The sequence below is a fragment of the Anarhichas minor genome, unplaced genomic scaffold, assembly GCF_050575085.1.
Source record: "Anarhichas minor isolate MPS153535 unplaced genomic scaffold, ASM5057508v1 ptg000024l, whole genome shotgun sequence".
NCBI lineage: Eukaryota > Metazoa > Chordata > Actinopteri > Perciformes > Anarhichadidae > Anarhichas > Anarhichas minor.
This window is the reverse complement of record NW_027466470.1, coordinates 18,654,284-18,670,309: the sequence shown is the minus strand read 5'-3', so window position 1 is coordinate 18,670,309 and position 16,026 is coordinate 18,654,284. Positions and strand designations below refer to the sequence as shown.

At 43.4% G+C, this 16,026-nt stretch overlaps 1 protein-coding gene across 5 annotated transcripts in view; it reads left to right on the top strand.

Annotated features, from left to right (window-relative positions):
• slc6a9 (solute carrier family 6 member 9) overlaps positions 1-13,765 on the top strand; it is a 76,766-nt gene extending 63,001 nt beyond the window's left edge. For all 5 annotated transcript variants that reach the window (XM_076097652.1, XM_076097653.1, XM_076097654.1 and 2 more), the window contains 6 exons: positions 3,387-3,624; positions 4,976-5,110; positions 5,195-5,294; positions 6,021-6,121; positions 7,095-7,265; positions 7,786-13,765. In XM_076097652.1, the coding sequence (XP_075953767.1) occupies positions 3,387-3,624; positions 4,976-5,110; positions 5,195-5,294; positions 6,021-6,121; positions 7,095-7,265; positions 7,786-8,067 (1,027 nt within the window). In that variant the 3' untranslated portion in view covers positions 8,068-13,765. The remainder of the gene's footprint in view (positions 1-3,386; positions 3,625-4,975; positions 5,111-5,194; positions 5,295-6,020; positions 6,122-7,094; positions 7,266-7,785) is intronic.
• The last annotated feature ends 2,261 nt before the right edge of the window (positions 13,766-16,026 follow it).

Sequence of the window (16,026 nt, the reverse complement as noted above, 5' to 3'; positions counted from 1 at the left end):
AGCTTAGCATAAAGGCAGCTGGCCTGGGTCTGTCCTAAAGTGACGAAATACGCCCACCAGCGCCTCTATAGCTCACTAATTAAAATCTTATATTCTTTTAAGACCTACGAATACAAAAGTGTGAGAACAATAAATTGGGGTTTTTTGGGGCGTTATGTGCTGGAATATTTCTTGGACCCTTGTTGTCACTGGGAGTTTGCCTGGCAACCAGAGGAGACTCCTGGAAGTCAAGAAATAGTCCAGATCATAACCCCAGGGATGTACCGAATAGATCGAAGCTTCATTCATAACATTCAAAATCTGAATCAACATTCGAATGCTGTCCAGCTTTATTTTAATTTTTTAATTTTTTGCATTCATTCTGGTTGAACCTGTTATTTCTGCACAGTTGCAGATACAGATTAGGCTATGCTAACTATTGTGTCCCCTAAGATAATTCTACTAAAATTTCACTCGATCATTAATATCCTCGGCTCGCATGTTTCACAGAGAGTGGGCGTTCGCCTCTCCACACACATGAAGCGGAAATATTTCAACAGAAGCTTTATTCGAAAACCACAACAGACGTTTTGAATGTAAGGAAATGAAATTGAGTACAGCCCTACATAACCTCCCCCAAAAAAAACACATTTAACTCTCAAAATTAAGGGAAAAATAAATGCTCGCCTGCGCGTGAAATTGAATCCCAGATTTCTCTCTCCGCTCCGCTTGGCATTTCACCTCCCCATATCTGCGTTTTTTTCCCCAACGCTGTGTCCGCCATTTTTGTAGCTTCCTCTCGGATGCGTGCTTAAGATTTGGCACCTGGTCGCTATGTTTTTATAGCGGTTGACGCCCAGAGAGCAGGGTTTCTGCAGATAGAGGCTCCGCCACACACTTCTAGTGGGTCGCAAATGGTTGTGAGAGGGATTGCTTTTTAATGAGTCTGTACGTTGCTTTTGAGTAAAACCCTACGTATTTTACATTGTTGGCTTTCCAGAAACAAAGACAGCTTGATGATCGTGCATGTTTGAATATATGCCATTGGATTTTGCAAAGCACTAAAGAAGGCGAGGCTGCTGCAGTTGAACTGTAATGACAGCAGCAGCTACAGTGTGAGTGCTTGCCTGTGTCAATATTACCATGCTCATTTTGCATCAGGATACAGTGCTGCTGCACTGTTTGAGCAACACAGACCAGCATCCTAATATTTGCACTGATCAGAGAAGCTTGAGACGTAGGAGAAGAGGAGCTAAACCACTGGCTTCTGGAGGTTTCAGTACAGAGGGAAGAGACAACCAGCGACAGAGAGAGAGAGTGAGTCAGGGCTATAGGTCTACAAAGAGAAGGCGAAATAAGGTAAAACAGGAGGAGGGACAGAGATAATGTTTTTCCGATAATGTGTTAACGGGCTGGTTGCACTGTGCTTAAACGCCAAGGGAGCAAGTGAGGGGCAGAGGAGACGGTTCAGACGGTGGGGAAAGGAGACATGGGAGGCGATAAGGAGAGGAGAAGATGTAATTTATTCTCCCGAGCTTGTCCACACATGCTGACCGAGTAAGGGACATTGGAGGGGCTGAAGATATAATTTGTTCCTTCGCCAGCAGCTCGAGGTTGTGCTATCTGCGCACACAGCTGCGCGGCGGCCTAATCAGCTTGTGTTCTGCAGCCCCGTCCCTGTGGAGTTGACAAAGTCATCCTCTGTGATTATTCCTGACGGGAAATGTGAGGAAACAGAGCAACGGTGCAACCGCATAATTCCCTTGTTAAATCTGAACAAAGTCTGAGTCAGAGAGATTGAAGATTGAAAAAGGTGTTCCTCCAGCAGCATGCAGCTCAGACTGGTGCTTCTCAGAGCAGAGCCGATTGGCAACCTTTAGTATTAATGTTTCGACACTGCTACGTCTTCATCACAGTCGTAATCATCTTGACCCAGAGAGGGTAAAGTCAGCCCAGCACAGATCTGTTAAGGGTTAGAGATCTCAAACTGAATCTGAGCTTTCTCTGCTATGAATACCATCATGAATTGAGGTGCTCTTCTTCTTCTTCTTCTTCTTCTTCTTCTTCTTCTTCTTCTTCTTCTTCTTCTTCTTCTTCTTCTTCTTCTTCAGCTCATCCTTCTGGGACTTCAAATAGTGGTTTACAAAGAGCAACACGGCACCATTAGTGAAAATAGCAACGGCCATTCTCCCTGACCTTGAGACTGAAGTCACAGCAGCTCCTGTGCGCTTAACCAACCTTGGATAGTTTGGTCAACGCTTAAAGGAACATTTTTTTATCTTGAGACATGACACAAATGAAATTGCCGTGCACTTATGTGTTAATAATGTTTGCACCTGCAACCTTGTGGCACTTGTGTCAGGTGGAACTGCAGCACTTATTCTCTCAAGCTTCCCTTCATTGCAACACATCTTGTTTGTAGGTGTTGGTGGATTATCAGCTAATGCCTGAAATGTTGATACCAGCAGTAGTCATCATGTGTGGTTATGTTTTAAAATGGGGTGGTAAACTTGGAAAGATAAATAATCATCTTTAAGATGAGTCACCGCACGTCTGTTTCACCAGTTTCCATCCAAGCGCACCTCATCCCCACAGAGCCCAGTAATAAGATTGTAAAATCATATTTTAGTGTAACTGATTGTGTTCAATGTGCATGTGATATTGCCTCATATCGTCTCTGAATTGAAGCAAATCAAAATTGTATCGTGGCAGACTTTGTGATATCAGCAAATAGCTTATTGTAAATCGATATGATATCGTACCGTGATGAAATTTGTGATTTACACCCCTACTGATTACGGGGACTGAATTGTCATGTGTTTATTTTTTTAACTGTTTTTTTTATTTTTTAAGGAGTTGGGTGGTAAAACTATAACTCTGCCCCCCCTATTGAACGATGGGGATGCATTTGCTCCACTCGCTCGGGCGCCTTTGATAGAGATACTAAATCTCAGTTAGATCACGTTCTCTCACTTCTCTGCTGCTGCGATCGCCTCGTTACTTCATAGATTTCACACGTTGGCACTATTGTCGTTGCGTTAAGAATTGCTTTTCTTTCACGCTGCATGTTATTGAGTAATTAACAGATAGTAGTAAAAAGCTCTCTTAATGTGCGGCGTATCAGTTGACGATGATGAAAAATGTACTCGGAAGTAGCCTTTGAATGATGCGTTCACAGTCACTCATAGTTAATCAGGACATGGGGCACCACCCTACATGACCAGACATAAGGTTTTTCTTAGGGAATCAGTTTGGGTATTTGTATTTGGTACGTTTTCTCTTATCCTGTGCCTTCTGTGAAAAGGGACAGTGTAAATGACAACAATGCTTGATACAGTGGTTTCAACTTGTAATTGTCTCCCTGCAGTTAAATAAATGCTTCTTCTTCTTCTCTTTTCTTCATACAGAGACAGCATCATCATCAGCATAACCAACTGTGCCACCAGCGTGTATGCCGGCTTTGTCATTTTCTCCATCCTGGGCTTCATGGCACACAACCTGAACGTCCCCGTGTCGGAGGTGGCCGACCACGGCCCGGGTCTGGCCTTCGTGGCCTACCCAGAAGCCCTCACTCTGCTGCCCATCTCACCACTCTGGTCACTGCTCTTCTTCTTCATGCTCATCCTCCTGGGACTGGGGACTCAGGTGAGGCTGAGAAACTGTACACTGTACATGTCCGACCATACCGACGCCTCCATCGACACGTAGTTTACTTGATACAGAGGTCAACCGCTTATATGGATCTTGGTGTTCCTCAGTCAACCTTGTGTTCTCGCCACAAACAACGAGAATTGTAGAGTTGACAGACACCCTGAGGAAAGGTGATACATATGGCTCAGGGGATGGAAATGTGTGTTTGACGCTCCACCTCTTTGGCCCAGACGGAGTTATCTCAACAACCTTCGGATGGATTTTCATGGAATTTGGCATTCATTGTCCTCAGATGATGATCTTAAATGTGTTGGTGATCCCCTATCTTATCATCTAGTGAAATCGACTAGATTGATTGACAAAACATTTCATACAGATATTCATCGTCCTAAAGGATGAACCATACTGGCTTTAGTGATCCAACACTCAACAACTATTGAGACAATATTCCACCTCATTTTGACTAATTATCACTTTACTAGATCCATTATGAGCTCCAAATTCTAATTTCCAATACTTATATAATTCAATTCAATTTAATGTATTTGTTTAGCCCAAAATCACAAATTTGCCCCAGAGGGCTTTACAATCTGTACAGCATATGACATCCTCTGTCCCAAAGAATGCAAGTGTAATGCACCTCCGCATTGTCTTCACTTTTTAGACTCGGAGGTCGCCGCCTGCAAAATACCTGCAAAACTAAATAGTCTCCCATCAGCCTCAGCTGTGCTTTGTGTATAGTGCTTATTAGCCAATGTTTACATTGTCATTTTGAACTTGGTAGCATGCTAGCATTAGCATTTAGCTTAAAGCACCAACACAAATACAGCCTCAAAGGACTTCTAGCTGGGCTGTAGGCACTTGTTGTAATGTATTACCCTGTAAATATAAAAGCCCTTTTATTCTTGACCACCTAATTAAGTGCCTGGAATTAGGATTGTTATGCCACACCCTCCCCACAGAGTAATGCATATTTTTCCTCTTTAAAATATTTGGTGGAATGCATACGCATTATACTACAAAAGTGATGAAACTGTGTGTTGGATAAATATGTAGCTGCTCACAGAAAATACCGTAGCAAAGCATTGACAATATAGTGCATATAGAAATTTAACATCTACTGGACATTTATTGCGGAACTTTTTCCTCTTCAAATGTCAGACTTTCTACTTTGAATGACGTTAGAAGTCCTTCTAGTGTGTAAACTGTTAACGTAAAAAGCGTCTCCAATCTGTCGACATTCCTGGTACCCTCGTTCTCATCATGTAAGAAGACGTTTGAGCAGCAGTCCAGACTCGTCTCTCGTTTAATTTAATTCATAAACCCTTCATCCCTGTTCTGGTAGTTCTGTCTGCTGGAGACGCTGGTGACGGCCATTGTCGATGAGATCGGTACGGACTGGATCATCCGGAACAAGACTGTTGTCACACTGTCAGTGGCCGTAATTGGATTCTTACTGGGAGTGCCACTAACGACACGGGTGAGTCCCAAACACATGCAGATCGTGTCTTTGTACGCAACTCGTTCTCTCTCATGGAGGTGACTCTTTGTTTTCTGTGCGCAGGCGGGAATCTATTGGCTGCTACTGATGGACAACTATGCTGCTAGTTTCTCTTTGGTTGTCATCTCCTGCATTATGTGCATCTGCCTCATGTATGTTTATGGTAAGGATGGAAATAGGCTTTGTTGCTTTTTTTTTCTCTCGTGTGAATTTAGGACAAAGGACCTCACATTATTAAAAGAAGAAAATATGCCGTGACACATAAACTATGAAACTATGAAATTACATAAAGAAATAGTTTCAGGGCAGCTATAAGAGAGTCTGAAAGCATCGGGGGTTTGATTGAAATAAAAGATGGGGACAGGTGCATAGGAGGGAAAGTTCATTAAGCTACTTCTATTATTTATAAGTTAAATAACCAATAATTATTATGAATTCATTAATTATTGTTGAAATTCTCACTCTGCTTTCATGCCATGATTCACGACTCCGCCTTTATTAGCGCGCAGTGGACTGGAGTAGATCCTGAAATTAGCACCGCTATGTACTGAATCGAGAATACATTTTGAATTGGGAATTGATTTTGAAGCGAATCGTGAGATACCGAAAGATTCACACCCTTAGACAGAAACGGTTCATTATGAAAGCGTGGCAGGCCTACTTAGACCGTAGGTCATTTAAGGTGAGCACTGCATTGGTCATGGAAAATGAAGGGTAGGGTTCACCTTGAGGTAAAGGGACTAGAGAGACCACCTGCTGACTCAGGTATATATATATATATATATATATATATATATATATATTGTATGTCATTATTAGAATGTAAAGTGATCAAAGTTGAATGCACACCTTTGGACTTTCCCTGGATAACTCTTTGTTTTGATGGCAGGTCACACCAAATACTTTAAAGACGTTGAGATGATGCTGGGCTTCCCTCCTCCTCTCTTCTTCAAAGTCTGCTGGAGATTCATCTCCCCCCTCATTATCTCTGTAAGTGAACACACACGCATACACACACGGCTGCTGGCCCGGGACCACTGTCGTAGGGATTGGACCTCTAATCAGAACACAACAATCGCTGCACACATCTTTTCGGCCTTTTCCGCAAAACGGTGTGGACATCTGATCGTTGCAGGAAACCAGCCCACGCGTTGATGCAGCGATCTGAAGGACGTTGAGCGTGCGGTTCTAAACTCTTTCCGTGTTGCTGTCGCATTGTGTGGGACCTGACCTACATTTGAGCCGCCATCATCAACACCAATCTGTTCGGCTACTGTTTGGCTTTGTTTCCAGTATAAACTTCTAAAAGCAAATCTTTCGGACAGGGAAATAGACACATGCAGCTGATATCAATGTGCTATTTCCCAAGCAGGCGCATTAGCCCACTAAGCTGCTGGGCCAACCAAGAAATTCATTGTTGTGGATTACTGGTCAGATTTCAGGCGTTTTTTTGTTCTCTCTTTCATTTCACTGCTCAGATGAATGCCTTGCTCTGCAGGGCCTCTGCTAGAACTGTCATGATTTATGATCCTAATTATCTGCATCTTTGAAATTAAACAACGGACTGCTATGCTGCTGTCTCCAGTGACTTCACCTGTACTGATTTAATGCTGGTTTCTTTTGATAAACCGTACAGGAAGCCATTTCTTTGGACCAATTGTAAGCAGGATGGGGAATGCTTCATGATTTATGTCTAATTCTCGTGGTATATCCTACGGGTGTTTTTACAGAATATTATCAAATTGATAAAAAAGTGTAACATCATGATCCTCTTTCTATGGTATGTTGGATGTCAGTTACAGATATTGAAGGAAAAACATTTAAATATGTATTTTTAGTTGTTTTAGTTTTCTCCGTCCTCTCTGTGTTTTTAAAAAAAGTTTCATTTCCATCAGCTTCTTCAGACACCTGCTCTAAATGATGACGCCCTCACTCATTCACCATCTCTCTTCTGTCCATGTAGTTCATCTTGATCTTCACAGTGATCCAGTACAAGCCCATCACCTACAATGACTATGTGTATCCCGGCTGGTCTCTGGGTGTCGGCTTCTGCATGGCTATGTCCTCAGTGATCTGCATACCTGTCTATGCCCTCTACAAGATCTCAAGGTCCCCAGGGGCCACCTTCAGAGAGGTACAGACACCCCGGGAGATAATGAGATTGGTTGTGGGTGTGCTTGAGTGAGTGCGTGCGTGTGCATCTCTGTGTCTGTCACTGTTAATCCTGCATTCTGCTGCACTAAGCTGCATTATGTTTTGGGTGCTTGAATTTTTATACATAAGTGTGCATACATTTATTGATGAAAAAATGGTCTATTTAATATTACTGTGAAAACAACTCCTACTGTCGGTTGAAGTGCAACAAATGAAAGCAGTTGAAGTAGTAAAGTAGAGGTACCAGTCGTAGCTGAAGTGTGTGCAGTGGAACAGTGAAAGAGGAGTCAGCTGACGTTTAGAGGCTGAAAGCAGTTGAATTGTCAATGCAGCTTTAACTATTGACATTTTTCATCAAGTGTTTTTGGAGCTGGTATTTGCGATCGCATTTACATCATGACTGGTATATTTAATATTGTACTTCCAGCTTAGTCCTAAATCAGTTAGTTTCCCCTCATATTGAAGCAGATCTGACTGATGTTTGACTCTTTCTCGCTCAGCGCTTCAAGTTCGCTTGCCAGCCAGATCCATCGTGGGGCCCTGCCCTGCTGGAGCACCGGATAGGCCGCTACGCCCCCATAGCCTCCGAAGACACGGTGGAGTCTCGTCCCCTCAGGGAGAAGGCGGAGCTGAAGGAGGAGCTGAAGGAGGAGCTGAAGGAAGAGCGAAAGGAGGAGCTGAAGGAGGAGGAGGAGAAGGAGAGGAGGGATGAGATCAGCCTCACCATCCAGGGAAGCAACGGCTCCACCAACACACAAAACAGCCCCAACCCCAGCGCATAGACGGCACCGTGCTCTGTCAGCGCTACCGGGGACACCCCCCTGCTGTGCCCCACCATCTCTTCCCTCTCTTCTTCCCTTCTCCTCCATCCTCAACCCACTTTCCCACAGTCCTCTGTGGGGGAGATCCCATTTGCTGGAGACCTTTACATATTGTAAGGGCTTATTATATCTATCCCAACCTCTTCTATCTATCTATCTGCGTGTCGTCTGTAGATAAACGAAGAAAAAAAAAAAAGCGAAAGGAAGAAAAGAAATTGGGTCGTCATCCAAACGATTTGAGTGTATGTTAGCGTGTGCGTGAGTGTGGGTTGTTAATTTGTTACACGTAATTTAATAATGCAGTTTTGTTTTTCCTTTCTTTTCTTCTTATTTTTTTTTTGTAAAACTTGTACATGTCATCGTCATATGCAGTTAGAGGTGCGGTAGATTGTGAGGCTGCATGTGTTTGTTTTGTGCATGCAGCACCATGTTCTCCTTTCTTCTGTTAGCTGGGTCTGTGTGGGATCGGGGACTTTCTAGCAGCAGTGATTTGACAGCTGGAGACTTGCGGTGCGATATATACAGTGGTGCTGTGATAAAGAGAAGCAGGGTGAACTGTGAATGAACCGGCCATTTGCAGTTCGATGGCGCTCCAAGATGGAAACCGGCTCCATTCAATGGCCAGGGAAAGAGGCGGTCGCACTCATTCACACACCCATACACTCACACTATTGTACATTTTACAGCACACAGTGACCTCAACCGTAGTTCATCTCCGCTTAATACTAAGCCTGTTGTTATTTTTATGCTTCTTCTTTTTTCGATAGAGCACACACATTTAATAACGAACACCCGAGATGGCGACTGACATGGCGGATTTTCCGTGGAAATGTCCTCCATTCGTAACTTTTTCCAATTAAAGCTGCTGAAAGTTTTGAAAACTCAGCAGAGAAATGTCAGTTGAAACGGTGCTGTAGTCTCTGCCTCCGCATTCACACACACACACACACACATACACACACACATACAAGCATTTGTTTCCAGTTTTTCGACAGTGCCCATTTCTCAGGGTTAAACTCTGTGGTTACGTTTTGTTCCTTGCCTATGGAAACTTTGCCTCGACTAAGGTGGCCTTTCAAGATTATAGGGATCTGAAACCACCTAACTTTCCCCGCTGTCGAAAAAAGCACCCACACATACACACAAAACAGGTGGATTGCAACGCTGTATGTAGAAGTGCCATCTCTCCTTAAGTCTTCCAGGCATTCTGTTTGAGTGAAATGCATCTCGGGATGTAGCCTACGGAGGAGGATCCGGGCTAGAGGACGTAGCCAGTGACAGGATCGTGAGTGTGTCGTGGTCTTTGTCTCCCGTGGGTCGGAGCAATCTGCCCCATTAAGGCATGTTACCAAAAGCACCTGAGTTACCTGAGCCCTGCACATGTTTTTGGTAACATATATATATATACTGTTTACCAAGACTGGTACGGTGTCAGTCTCTTACAGTCAGTGGAACCTTTAATGTATTTACAAGCATTTTACTTCAGAGCTCTGAGCCAAGCTGTGCTGAGGCTGGTGAAGAGACAGAGAGCAGAGAGAGGCAGCTTGTTTCCAGAAGGAGACAGAAAGAGAGTCTTAAATGAGTTATGTAGATTTAAATGTAGCTGTATAGTATTGTTCTCTCAGTAGAATTCTCCTTTTACCTCTCATTATTGTAAAGTAACTTAGTAAATAATTATAAAGACAGCATATGTTTATTTTGTACAAAAATAATAATAAAAAAAACAACTACAGAATCACAATTAACCCTGTTTACCATTCCTCATCTGTGACTTGATTTGTTGTCGTTTTGTCGGAGGGTATGTAGCAGGACAGAGAGGGGCCTGTTTCTCTAGCATGCAGGGTTGGGTTTTTCTAAAAAAGTGTCCGACTGGAACGCAACCAGGACAACTTTGTAGTATTATGGTCGCAGAGGCGTATGGCAGTCTGACTACTGAACAAATGCATGAAAAGATGTGTGAAGATCACGTGGTCCGCTGTTGTTCCATCTGAGATGCTTTGTTGGACGCTTGCTCAGGTGGTAGTGAGATGATTTTAGCTTCACAGTCAGGGGGGGGGGGGGGGGGGGGGGGGGGTCTGGGATTGCGTCAGGTCTGGCTGTAATGTCTCTTCACACAGTAGTTTTTCTTTGTTTGCGAGCTGTGACGTCGTCGATAGTATTGAATGGGTTTGGGGAGCTAGAGGGCTATGATACCAGGGTGAGCGTGGAACATATTCTCTAAATATACAAGATTCTATATTGCATACAGCGTATTTGCATGTGGAGAGAGACTTAAAGGCATAGTTTGATATTTTGTGAAATACTCTTGTTGTTGAGAGTCAGCTGGCAAGATGGGCAGCAATCGCATGTGTGTACGGTAGAGATGGAGCTGGAAACAGCACCTGGTTAGCTTAGCTTAGCATAAAGACTGGAGACGGGGGAAACAGCTAGGCCGACTCTGTCTGAAGGTAACGGAGTCTTCCTTCAGCACCTCTGATGCTTACTAATTAACACCTTTTTATCTTGTTTGTTTCATACACACAAAAACATCTGCTGGTTGCCTGGCAACTGGTCCCGGCCAAGAGTTATTTGGCAAATTGTCGTCTTGACGCTTTTGGATGGATCAAACAAACGAGTTATAATGTGTTGATTAGTGCGCTTCAGAGGACCGAGGAGGACAGAGCCATGCTAGCTGTTTCCCCTGTTTACAGTCTTTATGCTAAGCTAAGCTAAGCTAACCAGCTGCTGGCTCCAGCTTCATAGTTAGCATACAAACATGTGAGTAAATCAACTCTCTGGGAGAAAGCAAATAAGCATATATCCCAAAATGGTGAACTATCCTTTTAAGGATTTTATGTGTGTTCATGCTTGTCAGGTTTTTCAACAATTTTGGCAAATATCGAAGCACAGCTTCAAACTTAATCTGACTATTCCCCCACAGTATAGAGGAGGAGGAGAGTGGTTTCAACATAAAGGTGCAGTTGCTCCACTCATCCACAAGATGGGGTGATGCTGACACTCAGGGTAGTAAAGGCACAACAGAGGTGGAGCAGTGAACTACATACAAAGAGCCCAACGGACGCCAGGCGTCCTCTTGAAAATGTCAAGGAAGCAACAATAACAGTGATAAGCACAGAAGCTGCAATATAGTGAGAGTAAAATAAGCACAGTGAGCATTCTGAAACAAGCACACATTTCTACCCAGAGAAACATACACCGGCTCTTCACATAAGCGGAGAATTGTAGCTTTGGTTGCGATCCGTTTTGACTTAATGGTTTTGGGTTACTCATGAAATATTCCCACCACACATTGTAATTTGTAATAGTGTTTATTTTTTTCATCAAATTACTGCAAAATCCAGGTGCTCTTTGAAACCATACATTATCAGCTTGCTTCTTCTGAGTAGAGATTCTGATCTAAGGAGTTGTACACTTTCTAAGTGAGGTTTTATTCTCAGTGCATAGTGGGACAGCTTGTAGCTCAGACCATTTCCTGTGTGCGGTTGCCTGTCTCGTGTATTCATGCTGTAGTAAGTGAAGCTTAGCCTCCGCGTTACCATGCTTTCACTCTCTACATCCCGACCCTTGCCATCCTTCCTGGCCCCACAACTTATCCTCCCTTTGTACAGTAATGTAAAAAAAATATATAATCGGACTGTGTGTATGTGCGTGTTTATCTTTGCTTTTATCTCGAGGGTGGGGTTAAGTGTGTTTCTGCGGGGGGGGGGGGGGCGGGTACTGTTTCATTTTGTTTTTTGATTTTGTCATTTTTCTCGTAGTGTAATGTAGACGACGTCGGGTGTATTGTGTACTCTGTGTGTAGTGGGTGAGCTCTTACTGCTGAGCGTGCATGAAGAGCAGGTGTAGTGTCAGTATTGATGTCAGTGTACCTCTAACCTATCAGAACTAGCCAAGTCCTATTCTGCTAATGATATAGTCTATCTTTTAAGAAAGAAAAAAAACATTTTGTACTAAAAGAAGAGAAAGAAAACTACATTTTATCTTCAGATTTTAATCATTGTTTATCCAATGTTAAATGACACTACTTCTTTTTTGTTTGCTTTTGAAGTTGTATTCATTGAACGATTAAGATAAAGCCAGCTCATATGAAACAAAGCATTTCCAAACAAAAAGCTTTGGATCTAAACTTCAACTACAAAAAAACATGATTCGTTTTTAATGGCGAGCGCTGGTGTAGATGGCGGCTGCAGCTACGTGACGATGCTTTTATTTGACAGTATCACACGGACTTAAAGGGCCACTGTGTAGCATTTAGGGGGGGATCTTTTTTTTTAGTGTTTAATCACCTGAAAATAAGAACAAGTATTATCTTTACCTTAGAATGAGCCCTTCATGGAGCGGGACCGCCGTGTTGCACCATTTCTACAGTAGCCCAGAATGGACAAATCAAACACTGGCTCTGGATAGGACCGTTCTCGTTTTCGCGTTGGCCGCCGTAGTTCTCTCACATGCTTGGCACGCGGAGGAACTTTCAGTTGGTTGCAATCTGCAACCTTTACTCTAGATGCCGCCAAATTGTACACACTGGCCCTTTAAAGCTATACTGTATATAAGTGTATATCTTACACAGTGCAGTGCCAACAGCCGTATATCGCTGTTTACCTTTAATATTCTGTGGCCCTTAACCCAAACATTTTTTTTTCTAGTAGTATAGTTGTTACAAAATGTTAAAAAATCAGCAAAATCAAAACACCAAAATTACTCTGCCACCAAGACCGAAATAGCATCAGGACCCATTAACTCATCATTCTTGTGCAGCTCTAATGCATAATCACAACATCACATTGTTTCATGGACATTTTAGGCAATTATGACATATATGTATCCGATAAGGGCCCAGTTGCTTTTATATTTTGATTTCCCTTGTTGGTAAAGTAAACCTTCATCTATCTGGCTGCCAAAAGACTAAGACCATGTTAGTCCTCCAGGAAACCTAAAGAAAAAAATACAACCGAGAGAAGTGAATTATTCACCATGTCTTCATATGCTAATATGCTATTGCCTACCCTGATCTTACACTGAAGTGGCTGTGCAGAAAGTCACTGATGTTGAAGAACGTGAAGCTTCCGTCCATTTTTATACACAAATTCACAGCACAAACTGCTCTACTGAACTGAAAGACAAAACTGTGATTTGTACCTTGTGTCTGTAGTTCTCTGTAAATTACAGACCATTACCTCTTGAATTTCTTACTACTGCTCATATAAGCATATTCTTATGTTTCAGCACTTTAGGGAAATCATTTGTTTCTTTTGTATAAGCAACAAGGGGGAGGGAAAAAAAAGACGTATATTCAGAATAATAATTCACACTTCCATTCTGACAAAAGAAAACAAGTGTGGTAAAATAATGTCTCATCTTCAGTGGACTGGCTGAAAGAAACTGTCCAAGAGTCAGTGGACAAATGCTGTTTTGTTGCTATGCCAATGTAAATTGTTTCATGGAGGGAGAGGAGATGAAAAGCACAAGTGAGAAAAAGAGAACACAGTTCTTCTGGTATCCTCTATCATATCTATCTGTCTATCTATCTAACCATGTCTGTTCTTCTTGTTCTTCAACCTTTAGGGCCAAAATCCATTGAAATGTCTTAGTCCTGTCGGCTGTATATCGTAAACTGTTGAATTACAAAATGGTAAATAAAATCTATTTTAAAGATCAATGTGCTGGAAGTGTTCTTGTGTCGTTTCATGACGGCTCTTTTAATATGCCTCCATTCCATTCAAGATGAATGAACATCTTTTACATTATATTTGCTTATTATTGGGCACTTCACATTTACTTCAAATGCATGCTTTCCTTTCTGATTCAGTTATAGGTGTTGCTGTGTTTGAATTATTCATACTGCACATTATGGAAATGTTGGTGTTTGTATATACTTGATGGATGGTAGTATGGAAAAAGACTGAAAAGAAAAAGGATCTCGTACAACATTTAGAAATATACACTATGAAATCTACACGAGCAAAAATTGTCCCATAATTCTCTATTTATCTGCCAGTGATTCCAGCAGACCTTTTGGGTTCGTGCCACCGTAAAGTATATCATATTTCAAGGAGAAAAAAACAAACCCAGTAAAAGTTAAATTCATAAAGAAATTGTTCATTTCAATCCAGTCAGCTTTTGCTGCTACAACCCATACTTGGTATGGTATGACCAGTTGCTTATTGTGGCTAAGCTTAGCTAAAGTTGGCAAACATTACATTGAAAACATTGCTGTGAGTCCATTTGCTGATAACTCTTTACAATTTGTGTACAATTGTCATGGCTTTAAGGTGAATCACTGTCTGTAAATGATAATATTCCTGGCACTTTAAGTCCTAACTGAGTGCCATGAAAAGCCTTTTATATTACATGGCTGACACCCACACGCTTCAGCCAAAGGCCTTCATAGAGAAATACACACACACAGTCACTTAAATGGCACAAGGTATGACACAAATGACTTACAAGTGTACAGAGTATAGCGGTGTAACAAAGTACTGTCATGTTCCACTTACGAGTCGGAGACACGAGTAAAGTCCTTGCATTCCGTGATTGGCCAGAGAAAGTCCACTAATACATAACTCCAAACTGTACAGGACTGCTACACCACCCACTACAAAGAGCAGCGGAAACATTCCACATGAATACACCCACACAATGCAGATGGTCAATGCAGTACACTTTTATTTTTTATCTTTAACTAGGAAGATCAAAATGGACTACCGTCACTTCCAGAGAGACCAGGACGCATTCTTGCCCTCTCTGAAACCTAGAGTCTCACTACTAACTATTTCCCATCCCAGATGGAACAAACAAAGTCTCTGAAACAGCCTCTGCCTTCGCTGCTGGGGTGCCTGGGGGGCTGTGTCCAAGGGACCAGGGGGCGAGGACTTAACCACTGGCGAGGGAACAGGGGAAGAGGAGGGGGGCGACTCAGTCTCTGGCGGGCAGCTTGTGCCCTGGGGGTCCAGGGACCAGGACATGGGCGTTGTGGGGTTTATGTGGGCCTCGGACACAGACACTGGAGCCCCCTGCGTTACCCCAGGGGCGCTGGCCCATGAGCGAGCAGGGCGCGAGGGGGAAGGCTGGGGAGGAGATCTCTGTGTCCCAGATGCAAGTTGAGAAGAGACCCCTCTGTAAAGGGCCAGCCTGTCTCTATGGAGCACCACTCTCCTTCTGTTGGGAGGTAGCTGCACCCTGTAGACGACCACATCCACCTCCTCCAATACTCTGCAGACCACCCCATTGGCTGTCGAGCTTTGGGAACCGTCCCTTTTTCCGCTCGGGGTTGTAAACCCAGACCAGCTCTCCAGCCTGAAAGTGCTTCCCTTTTTCCCTCACGTCATAGTTGCGTTTTTGTCTCAGGCTGGCACTTAGCTGCTGTTTCTGGGCAAAAACATGGGCTGAATCGTGGTGGTCCTGCAGTCTCCTGGCGTACTCAGGGAAACACCCGGGACTCAAAGTTCCTCCTCTGTATGGTCTCCGGTACTCTGAAACGGCTAAACATGCCTTTCACCAGGGCCTCCACGACTATCTCTGCCTCCTGGTCTGGGAGAGTGTACGCCTCTGGCCATTTTGTGAAATAGTCTATGGCGGTGAGAACGTAGCGGTTTCCCTTGTATGAACGAGGTAGCGGACCCACCACATCCACTGCCACCCTTACCCTCGGTGCCCCCATTGGAAACTGTTGCAGTGGAGTGTGGGAACGACCTGGGGGTCACAGTGGCGGCAAAAGTCATCAACGTCTCTCCTGCACTGTCCCCAGTAAAAGCCCTGGTGGAGACAGCAGAGTGTTTTAGAAACACCAAAATGTCTTTTCTAGCATAGCCTCCCGCAGGTCCTTGGGGACCACCACCTGCCACCTTTCCTCCCCTGTTGCTGGTTCCTTCCACGCCCGCTGGAGTACGCCCTGACTCAGGCGCAAAGACCCAAACTGAG